The sequence below is a fragment of the Saccostrea echinata genome, unplaced genomic scaffold (assembly GCF_033153115.1).
Source record: "Saccostrea echinata isolate AGI-Se365-2 ecotype Australia unplaced genomic scaffold, CSIRO_AGI_Sech_v1 ptg000044l, whole genome shotgun sequence".
In the NCBI taxonomy this organism is placed as follows: domain Eukaryota; kingdom Metazoa; phylum Mollusca; class Bivalvia; order Ostreida; family Ostreidae; genus Saccostrea; species Saccostrea echinata.
Window position 1 is genome coordinate 4,340,095 of NW_026889793.1, and position 15,178 is coordinate 4,355,272.

At 32.6% G+C, this 15,178-nt stretch overlaps 1 protein-coding gene across 1 annotated transcript in view; it reads right to left on the bottom strand.

Moving 5' to 3' along the window:
* The window catches only part of LOC133201472 (uncharacterized), a 59,136-nt gene that overhangs the window by 30,741 nt on the left and 13,217 nt on the right, over nt 1–15,178 (bottom strand). The window contains exons 2-3 of the mRNA XM_061337274.1: nt 3,307–3,777; nt 878–1,117 (exon numbers count right to left, since the gene is read on the bottom strand). Coding sequence (XP_061193258.1) covers nt 878–1,117; nt 3,307–3,676 — 610 coding nt within the window. The 5' untranslated portion in view covers nt 3,677–3,777. The remainder of the gene's footprint in view (nt 1–877; nt 1,118–3,306; nt 3,778–15,178) is intronic.

Here is a 15,178-nt window from a genome sequence, read left to right on the forward strand (position 1 = left end):
CTCTTATTAAAATTATTAATCAATTACCATTGAACTCTTATTAAGACTTTGCATTCAAAAAAGATTTTGTAGCCAAATTGCATTTAGTATTGAATTAAATGGGTGTAAAATGTAGGTGGGAATCGAGAGTTACCGTGCAAAGTTCTTAAATACTGGTTAGAGTTGAGTACCAAGTCCCATTGTATCTTTTCAATATTTATCAAAGTAATTATACATTGAAAACGACGGACAATTTCGACGTAACTCCACGTGTTGTGTATGAATCGGATTCAAACGGAGGAATGAATGTTGTCTGTTTCTGAAATTTCTGTTATTTGTATTATCGGTGTTAAAATTGTCTTTATGATATGCCTAAATTGTTTTCCAAAATGCAGCTTATATTGCTTTAAGCATCATATACATTCTTTTATAGGCTAATTAATTTCTATGAACAAATACTACGAAATCAACAATTTGGCTGAAAATCTGTCCGAAGTTATTATCTTATACCTCTAAGATAAAAATATGGTACATTCGACATAATTTTAAGAAATTATAACCCAACTTGGTTGGGTGTTTTCCAACACCCCTACCCCACCCCTTTTTGGGGTAAGAACCATAACCACAATATACATGAAGCTTGTTGATTCCAAAATGACAAGGAACCAGACATCGGACACATTTCGTTTATAATCACTGGTAAACAGTGCTACTAGCGACCTGAAAAATCACCAATCTGTCCTCTATCAATTATCAAACTTATGTTTAAAATGACTGTCATGTAATACTGAAACAGTTGAAGGGAGTGTCTATGTAAAGTGTACGTCTAAACTTGTAAAGAGTTTGAAAAAGCATATTAATATTTATGTATATTAGATAATTATATTTGTCTTCTTACTTGGTTTTCTGTAAGCTTTGTTGTCGATGATGTAAATGTCCCAGTGTGGATGGAGGCCTATACAGGATCTCACGATGTTAGGTCTCACTAAGTTCCTGTATCTCCATAGCCATGTCACGTGATCTACACTGTCCTGTGATCTTCCTCTGTAGTGTACAGCCTCCCCTTCTCTTCTTAGATCCATTAGAAATTCTTCTCTTTTATCTTCGCTGTATTTTAGTTTTTGCTTTGAAACATTCACTGCAGAGGAAGATTTGTAATGCATTATAAACTTATAAACATTATATTTCATTATAAATGAAAGTAATTGTTATCATGAACAAGTTCGAAAATAAACCTATATAAATATTAAAAAAAATATATTTAGTTTACAAATCTTAACTTAAGTGTGAATGAATCAATATCTACACTGTAAAAAATGTGCTTAGGAAAAAGACACTTCCATTTCGTGTTTAGATCTAAACGTGTTTGATATTGTGTTTAACAACAAAACATTTTTGTCTAAATATGTTTAAAATCTATACGCGTTTAGATATTAAACATGTTTTTTGTTTTATATTCGGTCATGTGCAGAGTTATCTTCCCGGAAATGATACATATTTGAACGTTAATAAGCGCGGTTGTCGAAACAAAGAAAATCACAACAAAATAGTAAACGATGTTTTCAAGAAAGCTGATGAGAACTTGAGTACCAACCACCGCAGGAATAGTGAAAAACATGTGAAAGGCTCATTGTTATTGCTATAGGGTATGTATGCTTTTGTTTCTATATAAAACAAGAAAACATTGATGTAACCATCAATTGTCGCCCGGGAAATAAATAAAGTAAACAATGGAAATGAGTCTTTATCATCAAACCGCTTCGATATGTGTGAAAAAGGCATGCGTCTAAATGACGGAGACGATAGTCGAGAATAAATCGAACAAAAACGATACCCTTTTAAACTTTATCAATTCCTCAAGTAAATGTTGGCTGCATAAAATATAATTTGAAACCAGACACATGCATCACCTATTTTCAAAAATATCTTTCACTTTAAGAATATAAAACACGAACTGTGTAAAGTACATTTTTTACGTTTTTATGCGACAAGTAAAATTCGATGTTCTAAAAAAAAAAAGGACCTGTTTTTTTTTCGATAGTAAATGATAAGCAACTTTATATATTAAATATGAAAAACATATATATGTTTACAGATTAACTTTATGGAAGTAAATATATTGTGTATCTCGTAATTTATAAAGGGAAAGAACATTCTGATTAACAATCTTTTTAATGTTTAGAAAACCTTTAATTCTGAATAACTTCTCCCACCTCAATCCCCATATACCAACACTTAAACTTATATGTATAGAGCAGCTCTGTCCTCCGGGCTGCAATAAACATGTGATGAGTAAAGTAAATTAACATTGCACTTTATATCAAGGATGTCTTTCGGTGTCATATCATGTATTCATTAATGAGAGTAAATATTGAATCTATAGTTGCAACAATATTTATTTAAACATTTTTATTATATGTTTAGTAATTAATGTTAAACTTCAGCATGTTCAGTGAGGAGCGCATACTGTTACTTAAATGCAACGTACGTCCTTTCTTACAGGTTAACTTAATTGGATAGCCGAGAGAAAGAACAAAATTCATTTCTGATAATGAATGTGAATTAATACCTTCAAGATTATCCAGATACTCTGCTGCTTTGTTTACATCACGACGGATTTGAAATAGTGATCCGTATTGCATCACACTGCAAGAAACACACCATAGCTGGAGTCCTTTACATATATATTTACTTTGTATTGTGCTACTGGTACAAAATGCAGACAATTCAACAACTTGGATGTTACTAACTCTTTAGATGCCAGATAATTTTATATGTCAAAACTTCTAAAAGACTTTGTAACAAACAATGGAAACCATTCACAAGTAAAAGGAATTCTACCGAACAAAGATTCAGTGACTGCGTGAGAACACTTTACTGTGTGTTAGGCCTTTTTTTATCATTTTAATATAATGTTTAGAAGTTAATAAAACTTAAAACGGACAAACCTGTTATATTTTTGGTTTTCTTGCAGATCCTAATGTTTAAAACATTGAAGTGTTTAGCTTCTAAACGCGAATCTAAGTGTTTAGAATTGTGTTTAAACTCTAAACATGTAAGCATTTAGGTTTAAAACACTTTCCATTACGCGTATTGAAATTCAACATGTTTAAAATTTAAACGCATTAAAAAAAAGTGTGACAAGAATGTGTTTAGAAATGTGTCTATCATCTAAACACATTTTTTACAGTGTATATAATAGCTAAAAAAAAAACATAATCATTCTGTGTAATTAATAACTATATCACTCTTTTAAATTTAATAAATTCATTCATTTGAAACATTTTCCGAATTGGAAAATAATAACATTACTTTACACTGACTTACATATCTGGTATATCTCATCATATATAGTCGTGTCCTCCATGGTGACGTGAGTCAGTAAGTTCATCTGTAGACGGTGTATCATTAAGTAATCACAGTAATCACTACAGACACACTTCTCTCCAGGTTTTCTGATGTATCCAGATGATCTCAGGTACACACTGGCTGTGTCATAACTACTGTAATACAACGGTATATCAGGGCGTTTTAATGCTATCCTATACATTGTCTCATCCTTCGTGTCCTCCGTTATCTTGTCCTGATCTTCCCAAAGGTAATCACGTGACTTCAGTCTGTCCAGAGTCTGCTGTGCTTCCTCACTTGTTACAGGTTTCTCTTTACCGTGTGCTATCTGTCGTATGTCATTAAGCATGTCCAGCCACTCTGTGTCAGTGAAGTCAGGAGGACCGGAGTCAGAACACAGAAAACAGAATAACACGGACACCTCGTCATCAGTCAGTGTGGAGAATTGATCTATAATATTTAATTAATTATCGACAGTTTTTCATAAACTAATCTTCACATATTAAAAGTGTTTTTGATATCCTTTTTTTTTTCTAATTCACCTTGTGTTGTAGGTGTAGTACTGCTTGTATAGTATGAATAATCAGAAATAATGATCTTCCTTTATTGACAAAGTGGCACTACATGTACATACTACCAGAAATAGATCAGATTAGATTGTTTTCAGTACACAGCCAATTGTGCCTCACGTTAATTTAACATTGATATAACATTAATTTAACGTTAAATATCTAACGTTAAATTAACGTCAATTGAGCTTATACATGAATTCAACGTTAAATATTTAACGTTAAATTAATGTTATTTTAATGTTAAATTAACGTTAATTAGTTTACACCTATTTAATATTAAAACACATAAAATTATTTTAGGAATGACTCTAATTCTTGGCCAAATTATTCGAGTATAACCTGGTTTACGCGTAAACTGACCCAAACCAGGTTATACTCGAATAATTTGGCCAAGAATTAGAGTCATTCCTTATAATTTAATTTTAAAATCATTAAACAACTGTGGTTGTAAAATTTCGTTGCTTTTTATTAATTCAAATTTGCCGCTCAATAATACAACCGTAGTAACGGAAGTTATGGGAAGCGAGGGGAGGTAAAAACTGATACATAGTCCTAGCAGCCATGTTGTTTGATTACATGTGGTAAGATCCGAGTTACTGTTCGAAGTAAAAGGTACAATTATTAAATCTGGAATTTTCCATGAATCCCGAGGACTAGAAATGAGATGATTGCATGGATACAGACGATTCAGCTGGTTGTCAGGGGGGTGTGTCCCCATACCAAACCAGGTTATACAGAAATAATTTGTGTTCCTTTTTGGATATTAACCAATCAGAGGCTAGAATACAAACAAAATTAAATTATATGCATGTATTTGGAGTTTTCCTGACTATTCTTCCAGAAAAGTACATGTAATTGCTCCATAGCAGTAGCTTAAATGATTAAGTACGTGTACTCATCATTGTTCCTCTAAAGCTACCTCAAAAGCTCACTTAACAATTTTGCACTTTTCCTTTAAGCACTGTAGCAAGCTAAGCTTGCATGTTGACTTTATCCCAGGTGTCAAACTTTTTTCTCAATTTGAATATATCCAAATGGATGACTTTGGGCACCATCAGCTCTTTCAACAAAATCTCCAGATTTATTACCCTAATTCTGACATTGTCTCCAATTTCAAACTGTCTGAATAAAAAAGAAAACATAATTTAAAATATGAATGCTTTTAATCAGGAATCTAAATATAATGCTAAAAATCTTCTTTCTTTTCCCAACCTGAAAAAGAAAAAGGCAAATACATGTATTACCACAATTAATTGAAAACAAAACACTTTAAAACTTAGGCAACACATTATTATCTAAAGTATCTAAAATATACTGAAAAAAAAATCTTTTTGTTAGGGTTAAAGAACACAAAGATTGATCTGTATATAATCTCAGGATCATAAATGGCTAAGTTCCTTTTCAGGGGGTACAAGTAAACAAAGTTTGATGTCTCAAGAAAATGGCTCAAGATATTAAGTAGACAGTAAATGCCTATGTTCAGTTGAATTTGACCTTTAACCTTGATAATCATTTAATCATTAGAGGGTTTCAGTATTTCAAAATAGAAGTTTGTCAAACAAAGGGGTTCTTTGAGCTTCTTTCTCAAGATATGGTTGAATTTATTTTATGTCTGAAATGGTTTGATCCTTAACCTTTTGACATCAAAATCCATATGAATCATCTCCTCTTTGGGTACCAGTGTATAATTACCAGTGTATAAATTTTCTATCGTGCTAATGATTTCCAAGAAATTGAACAGACCATATTTTCCTATGTTTAGAATAAATTGACCTTGACCTTTAATCTTGACCTAAAAAACAATGAGTTTCTTTAAAACAGGTAGAGACCATCTTCCCCGTAAGTTTGGTAATTCTCTGTTATATATATACAATTTGCTAAAAATTTTATTGCATTTTTTTTTGTTTATATGTTTGTTTTGTACTTTAATCTCATTCAATTCAAGTTCTACTTGGGTATTTCAAAATGAAGTTTCATCAATCGAAATATTAGATGATTGTTTGTTGTCAGAGTCCTTAAAAATTACCAGTTACATATATCTACCAACCGAACTCACCACCGTACTCTCTTTTTGAGAATCCCCAACTCTTAAAGTAAACCTTTAATTTAACTCTCTAAGCAATGTGACGGGCAAACAGACATTGTGATTCCAGTATACCCCAAAACATTTTGGGGGCAGTATTTAATGGTTTATTTGATATCAAAGTTCAGAACAATTGGTAATTATAATGCACTTTACCTGGTATTTTGAAGATAGCCTAAGATGATGAAATTCACTTTTTGTGTTTATCATGTTCATGTCAGCAAGACTTTTAAACTGAACCTAACAAAATTAAAAAAAAAAAATGTTATTTATATGAAAATCAAACATCTTCATCAAATTTATGTACATGTAGAAACAATTTTCTGTGCAATATTGCATACAAGTCCAATTAAAACCAAACTTTTGTAAAAAATAAAAACAAAGCTTTAAATTTTGTCTCTCTAGTTTTGAAATAGAATTCAATAAACTCTATCATTAGTAACCTTAATGCCTGGTAATGCTGAAAAACACTATGCGAAGGAATGGTGCATAGTGATTTTATAATGCTAATAAAATGTTTCTATACAACATCAATGAAAACATTGGCAAGTAATATTGGGGGGGGGGGGGGGCATGATAAACTCATTACATTTACTGTGAGTATTGTTTACATTTTGTTTGTTTTTTTAATACCTGTTTGTGTTCCACTTCCACTGTCATTTTGATTTAGGCAGCTGGGTTCCCGAGGACCAAGTCCGACTTTCAAAGTTCCAAATATTTCAGCGCTGTGAGTCTGTGACACCGCATTCCAGCTGCTTAATATACAATAAAAATAGGGGCCTAAAACAAATCGGAAAACAGCTTAGACGAACTGATAGAATTTGTTAACTCCTAGTTAACTCGTACAAGATTTCTACTTTCACTTTCGAATTTCTTCCATGTCGTACGTTAGTGTTTAAACAAATTTATTCAACAACAAATAGATCTGAAAAAATAGCAATGCTGATATTGATATAAACATCCACAGATCTGACACATCAAAGCTTACGACATAGTTACAAAAATATAATAGTAATTGCATGAGTAACTGAGTAATGCGTTATGTGACTGTACAGAAAGCTCATAAATTTATGAAATAAATTGAAATAATAATTGAAATAAACTTAACAACAGATACTACCGTAACCAAAAACACTTACTCTATTTCTCTGTGTTTTACAACTTCTAAATTATACTTCTGTTACAGTTGATGACGTCAAACATGACGTACAATTTCGTCCGATAAAAAACAAAACCGATCCAGAGATAAAATTCGAAGTATTTTTTTTTACCGAAATAAATCCAAAATATTGACTTTTTAAAACATACACTGAATTTATTCATTCTAGAAAAATTTTATTTTGTAAGTGTGCGTGAAAATACATTCAGAAATTAGGGGGACGAGGTGCCCGAGACGATATAAAAGTTAGAGCACACACCACTACTCTTTTATAAACATATTTTAAACTGAAATTTGGGAACTTTTTATGTTTTTATAAAATGAAATCATTATGTTTCTGTAAGATTAAATGTATACATTTACCAATGTGTACTACTGAAAAAAAGGAAATTATTTTCTTAAAGTTAACATTAATCATGTTTATTTATTGTTGAAAAATTAACATTAATCTCATGTTATTCATATTAACCCTTTCGACGCCGAATACTGTTACGTCTGTAACGTCATTAATGCCATACTATGACGTCAATCTAGACGTAAAGTAATTGCTTCAGAAAAAAAAAAAAACGTCAAATTGATCATGAAACGAGCACCTGTATAACAAAGGTAATAGGATGTTCATTGTTTTCGTGGAAAATGCATGTTATATAGTTATGCTATATTCATTCCAATAATTTTTTAATCGGCGTAAAGTAAATTTGGCAAATATTTGGCGTAGGAAGCAAATTGAAAAGGGGGGGGGGGGCTAATTGAAAGAGAAAGAAATTTCAAATCTGAAAATAAACTTGACAAGCAAAAAAAAAAAAAAAATAATAATAAAATAAATAAATAAATAAATCAAATAAATAAATTGGAAAATTGTCCATTGTTCAAACCCAAAAATCCTATCGGGGGGGGGGGGGGGGTAAGATCGAACTTCAGTACCAATTTATTTTTCAAACAGTACCAGTTAGCCTTCGATCTTTGACTGCACTGAAACGTTCCTGTTAAAAGTGGTGGGGGGGGGGGGGGGGGCTAAATCCACGCCTCAATGTTCAATGCCTGTATTATGGCTATCTTTGAAAAAAAGGGGGGAGGGCTAAGCTGCCATCCCCCGGGTCCGCCTATGTATTCCTGTAGCTAGCATACACAAGGAAAGTCTTTAGAAACTTTTTAATATTTTCAAATAATATATTGATATTCTGATAAATGTATATTACACATATTTGTAATAAATTTGAATTAAGTAATTAATTGATCATTTGATTGATTTTAAAAGATAAACGATTACGATATATGTAGTGTTTAAGTTGTTAAAAACATTTATAAAATATGACGAACTGATATTTACCGAACATAACAGATATCCTCTCTGTTAACTAAATAAGTGCGTAACTTTTGATTGACAGAGATTGTTTAATAATTAACTTAACTAATATATTTGATTTAACCACAGTCAGCAAAGTTACTCAATGTGTTCAGGTGAATTGCTATAATACTGTCTATTTTTAAAGAACATAAGAAAATGTAGTTCCAAATTCCATTCATTTAAGTAACATTTCAGTTAGGACAGCTTTATGACAGACGCCAGCCCTGCTATAAGTAGGTTTAATTCATCCGTAATAAGAATATAAATATAGGTAATAAATAACAGCAGAAAGAGGCTGGATACAGAGATATATGTAAGAAAATTCTGTTCACATTAATTTATAACTTCAATTTACTTATTCTCCTCGTGATAAAAAAAAGATTTATGCTATATACATGTACATGTAGTTTAATGAAAACATACTTGTAATTTCGGCGGAAGTTTTCGTTCAAAATTTCAATAATTGGTGAAATTTTGTGTAGAGGGTCATAACCAATATCACCAGGTTCTGCTGCAATAGCATTGTCATTGCAATGAAGAAACTGCAGTATGGCTTGAAAACGATTTCTAGCCATAATTTTGGAAAAATTAGGAGTTTCCATTGACCACGCACGTGTGTTACTTTCCCAGTAGGATTCATAAGTTGGTTTTTTCACTACTCCCATGCTCAACACGATGCCCAAAAAAGCCAGCATCTCATTTTGAGTTACAGGACACCAATCACGGAGCCTGGAATGTGGTCCTAAAATCATGGGGGGCCTGCTTCTCCTTGATAGCTCCTGATCTGCGTATCGATTAGTTTCCCTCACAAGAATATCTACAATGTCGTGTTGTTCATACTGGAGAAATTTTGTGAAATACTCCAAAGCTGACATCCCAGGATAAAAACTGACGGGTCCTGTTTCCTCCCTGAAATCAGGGTCAGGCATGATAAAAGAGTTAGGATCCACTACATTAAACCACGGACCTCGAAATGTAGTAAATTCTTCATTATCTTCATCATCATCGGAATCAACTATGTCCGAATCTAGGTCAGAAGTTATGTCGGAATGGTGCGCCATACTTTACTCTGTTTATTACAACATTAGCGTACTCACTCATAAACTGACGTCATAATTCAACGTCAACGTAAGTAAATATGACGTCATATTAAGACCAGTACATATACAAAAATAAAGTCCTATACTTGTGTTAAAATATAGATATTAATGTGTTTAATTACACGTAAGATAAATGGTTAATAAAAGAAAAAGTAAAACATTTATTGAAAAGCGACATTTTTGTCGGTTTGGCGTTGACACAGTAAACGACATTTATGTTAAACAAACATGAAATTAACATTAACTGATTAACGTTAAATTAATGTTAAAATTTTGGTCATAGTTTTTTTAGACAGTTCACAATCCACTTAAAATTTTAATGTTACTTAACGTTAAAAATTTAACATAAAGTTAATGTGAAGTGAAATTAACATTAAAAATACGTAATCATGCTTTCAAGTTTTTGTTTGACTCAGAGACTAAAATGGTCCATTCGGTCATATAAGCTTCAATTAGGAATACTTCATATAAAGTCACGGTAAGTACCAAGCTTATTTTGTACGTTTCCATAACATCTCTGACAATCAGACAATACTGTAAAATATATTGTTATCTGTCAAACTTTAAGAATTAAGACAGTGTTGGTAACCAACCAACCCCCGGACACCCCTCACGATGACTGTATATATATGTAGATGCATGCCGTAGATATTTGGATATCTAGAGTGGAGGTCATATTATATGTTACATGTAAGGTAATGTTCTTTGTTTCGGAAATATTCATATTTAAGATTTACAGATAAAAAAAAAAGGCATTTGATACATCTGCAAATGTATTAATGAACAGAGTATGATTGTATAGTAGACAGCAGTATAGTTTTGTACGAGGGTTGTCCAAATAAGTCGTAGACAGGGAAAACAATTTATTTTCTCTTTGCTAAATTAAAATCATTTTCTTGTCATAGTATAAAGCAGATATTTTGATCATTAATTTAAAGTTTCATGATGAAAACATACTTAATAAGAAAATAATGTGAAAATGAATGAAGCATGTAAGTGTCAAGAGGAATTTACGTCTCATAACGTCATGATCATTTTATAAGTACTTAACACGCGTTTCTTAAGCATCCAGTTAATTTTTAAAAGGGAAAAACACTCTTGACTGAGCGACTCATTAAAATTTAATGCGCACTATGAAGAAACCAACGGTATATGAAAGTGTAGGAAAAATACCTCTTTAAACCGATTTTTTTAAAAATCAGATTTAGTCGAAAAGTTGTCCTACATTGTAAGTAGCAGAGAAAACACAAGGTTTGTCGTCGTTACTGGCCCATAACGTTCTTCATCGTCTTTTAACAAACAGTAATCTACTTCTTATAGGCGTTACTATTTTCGGTACGAATGGGAAAACTGTCCTTGACTCTTATACAACATCTCTACTAGCGTTCTAGTGTAAATGTCACTTCTGCATTCTTTTTTCCGTCTCTGAAGTGGTCAAACCACATTTGAACCATTTATTTTACATCTTGGTTCGCCGCCAAAAATCAGTAATATATTGAAAAGATAAGATATAAGTGATCACAAATACCTCCACAGTGCGACTTCTATGGGAACGGGGGACACAATTTGTTCTTATGTATATCTTTGTATAATTTTAATCGCCAATTGTGGCCCCTCCCAAGCCCCAAGGGGGTCATGATTTGAACAATCTTGATTCTAAACTAGCAAAAGATGCCACAGTGTAAATGATTTGCTGAACATGAGAAGAAGATGTTTAAAGATTTTTCTTTATTCCCTATATATTCCAATGAAAAACTTTGTTTGCCCATTGTGACCTAACCCTTGTCCCGGGGGTCATGATTTGAATCTACACTACCTAAGGACCTTCCAAACAAATATGACCAATCAGCGCTATCCTTTTCTTTAGAAGAAGATTTTAAAGAATTTTTCCAATGTCTTCTTATGTAAAACTTTCATCAACCATTGTGGCCCCACTCTACCCCCAGGTGTCACGATTTGAACAACCTTGGATCAACATTATGTTAGAAAGCTTTCACATTAGTTTCGTTTTTCCTGATGATTTAAACAAAAACTCAATTTTTCCTTTTTCTTAATTATCCCCCCTTGGAAAAGGGCGTGGCACTTCATTTAAACAAATTTAGTTCCCCTTTACTTAACAATACGCTGTATCAAGTTTGGTTGAAATTAGCCAAGTGGTTCTGCAAAAAAGGTGAAATTATTAAAAAAAAAAAAATGTTTACGACAACAACAATGACATCGACAGCAACTATAATAGACAACGGACACATTTCAATAAAACAAACAAACAAACAAACTAGATATGTCGTGTAGATATGCCCCTGCTGGCAGCCAAAATTTCAAATGCCATGCACAGAATGTTCATTTATAACTTAGATAATAAATAGAAACTGCAAATTGTAAATTGCACAAATTTGTAAATAGCAAAAATAAAAAAATAAATTTGTAGCCGAAGTAATGATTAGAAATCTTTTCAACGTTCAAGGGGGATAACTGTCAAAAATCATTGGACCAGGATCAAATTCGATATTGACCTGTATCTTCTGGTAAAATACCTGCATATGCAATTCCAACCTTATACATACATCCCTACAAAAGTCAGAGAGTGGAAACTGAAAATTTCTAAATTTTTTCCAAGTTCAAGAGAGATTCTGTCAAAATTCATTGGACCATGACCAAATTCGAACCTGACCTGTATTTTCTGATTAAAAAAAACTGCATATGCAATTTCAACCTTAAACATACATCCCTACAAAAGTTTGAGAATAGAATCTGAAAATTTCTCTTCTTTTTTTCCCTAAGTTCAAGAGGGATTACTTTGTCAAAAATCATCGGAAAATGACCAAGTTCGAACTTGACCTGTATCTTCTGGTAAAATACGATCATATGCAATTTCAACTTAATACATACATTTCTACAAAAGCTAGAGAACAGAAACTAATTTCTAATTTTATTCTAAGTTCAAGATCCGTGATCGGAAGGCCGTGAGTTCGAATTTCGGCCGCCACTGACCTAAGTCGATTAAAAAAAGGTAGCAACTGTTCCTTCGCCAGGCGCTCGGCACTTTGAAATGAAAGTTGCGAGTCCTTCGGATGAGACCTTAAAAACCGAGTTAAAAACCCCTATCACGACAGGCGTTGGCACGAGAAAGATCCCTCACTGCTCAATGGCCCTGATTCCCGAGTAAAGGTCTAAATTTGAAGCCTTTCACCGATGTATGGTGACGTCTCAATATGAGTGAAAAATTCTCGAATACGACTTAAACTACATTCAATCAATCAATCAATCTAAGTTTAAGAGGGATAACTCTGCCAAAAAGCATCGGACCATGACCAACTTGACCTGTATTTTCTGGTAAAATACCTGCATATGCAATTTCAACCTTATACATACATCCCTACAAAAGTTATAGGGCGGAAACTGAAATTTTCTTTTTTTCTCCTAAGTTCAAGAGGAATAACTTTGTCAAAAAGCATCGGCAAATGACCAAAACCGAACTTGACCTGTATCTTCTGGTAAAATACCAGCATATGCAGTTTCAACCTTATACATACATTTCTACAAAAGTTAGAGAGCAGAAACTGAAATTCATTTTTTTTCTAAGTTTAAGAGGGATAACTCTATCAAAAATTAATGAACCATGACCAAATTCGAACTCGACCTGTATCTTTTGGTAAAATACCAGCATATGCAGTTTCAACCTCATACACACATTTCTACAAAAATTAAAGAGCGAAAACTGAAAAGAACTGCGAACGATAGTATTGTTCTTCCGCCTACCTCCAAGTCAATTTTCAAAAGTTTACACATTTGAATGATTTTTCATATCTATATAGATATTTATATGAATTTTCATAAAACATTGTTTCTTTGGGAAAACAAAGAGAGATAACTCTATAAGAAGATGAGCGTGCTTGGCATGTGATCTGTAGGAATCATGTGTACGAAACATTTATAGTTTATTTTGTTTGTTTGTTGTTTAACGTTCCTCTCGAGAATCTTTCACTCATATGGAGACGCCACCACTTGCCAGTGGAGGGCTACAAATTTTGACCTATACTCGGCACTTGAGCAGTGAGGGATCTTTTTCATGCCAGCACCTACTGCGACACGGGACCTCGGTTTATACGGTCTCATCCGAAGGACAGGTCTCCACGTCCCACAGTGGGATTCGAACCAGCGACGTAAGGATCAACTCCTAACTCCGCGATTCTAGAGCAGACGCTCTAACCACTGCGCCACGCGGGCGACCATTTATAGTTTAAATGTCCATGATTTGGTTGGTTGACAACATCTGGACAGGCTTTTCAAAGCTATGCACATAGGAAAATGTTATATTTAGTTTGATAAAACAAGACAAATTGTAATATTTAGGTCAGCTTATCTTAATAATCATACTTTAACATAGTAATGCTTCATATTAAATAATAAACACCTGCAAGATAATAAGGGTATAGTTAAATGCAATTACAAGTACAGGTGTATATTGAAGTATTAATAGGCTGGAATAATTGTTTTCGCTCTCGATGCAATAGAACCAGAATTTATCCATTTTAAAATAAATCAGTACAAAAAAATTAAACTGATAAAAGAATTGATTGCTTGCATTAAAAAAAAACTAACGCTCCGTGCGAGGATCTAACCAAAAATTTTTCGACTCCATTGCACTGGAAGGGTAAGGCATATATCTGAGCTCTCATCGCTACACATTCAATTTGGTTTTTAAAACGACAATGAAGCACCGCATTTACACATTGGAATTGTTTTGGAAAAAGTTCATTGTTTATGGTCTCTGGGTCTTCTCTCCATTTTTTACAAATGATTGTTTGTTTCTTTGAATTAGAATACATACAAATAACCTTTGAAAATCATGGAGAGGTGACCCAGAGATAGCAAATTTTTAGAAAAAAGTGTTTAAAAATGTGACCAAATGAATCATCTAGCCTATTTTCAAATTATTTTTTAGCAAATCAAAATACAATTTCGGGAAAATATTTCCCTTTCCTATTTACAGGAACCCAAATGATCAAAAGAATGCTAAAATTTCGTGTGATAGATCAATGAAAATTTCACTTTTCAAGTGCGCCCAGATTCCTGCCGAATGCCAATCAAAAGCGCCCTCGTTCTTTTGGTAAAACTTGTGTTTTTTTTACTATAGAAATCAACGGAAAAAGGAAAATATTTTTAAAACATCCCCCCCCCCGTGAAACAAAAATTCGTTTTTACAGGTAATATAGACTGTTATTTCACAAATTCATGTCAAAGATTTCTGTGTTTCAGGGGAACATATGTTTACAGACAAAAAACTACAAAAATGGTTATTTTTTCACCACTTTCAAAGAGGTTAACAACTAAAACATTGTATTTTATTAATAATATATGTTTAATTTTATAGAAGTAAAACATAAGAAAAGATTTAAGGAACATTTATTCATATCCAAGAATATTTTAAAATGTGGTGATACTTTAAAGCGCGATTTCATTGAAAAATATTGTCTACCCCCTTATCTAAAGAGCTGGAATTAGGGGTAATTATTTATTTAACACTGGAATTAAAATTAATAGTCAATTACCATTGAACTGTTCTTTGCAATCAACAAAGATTTTACG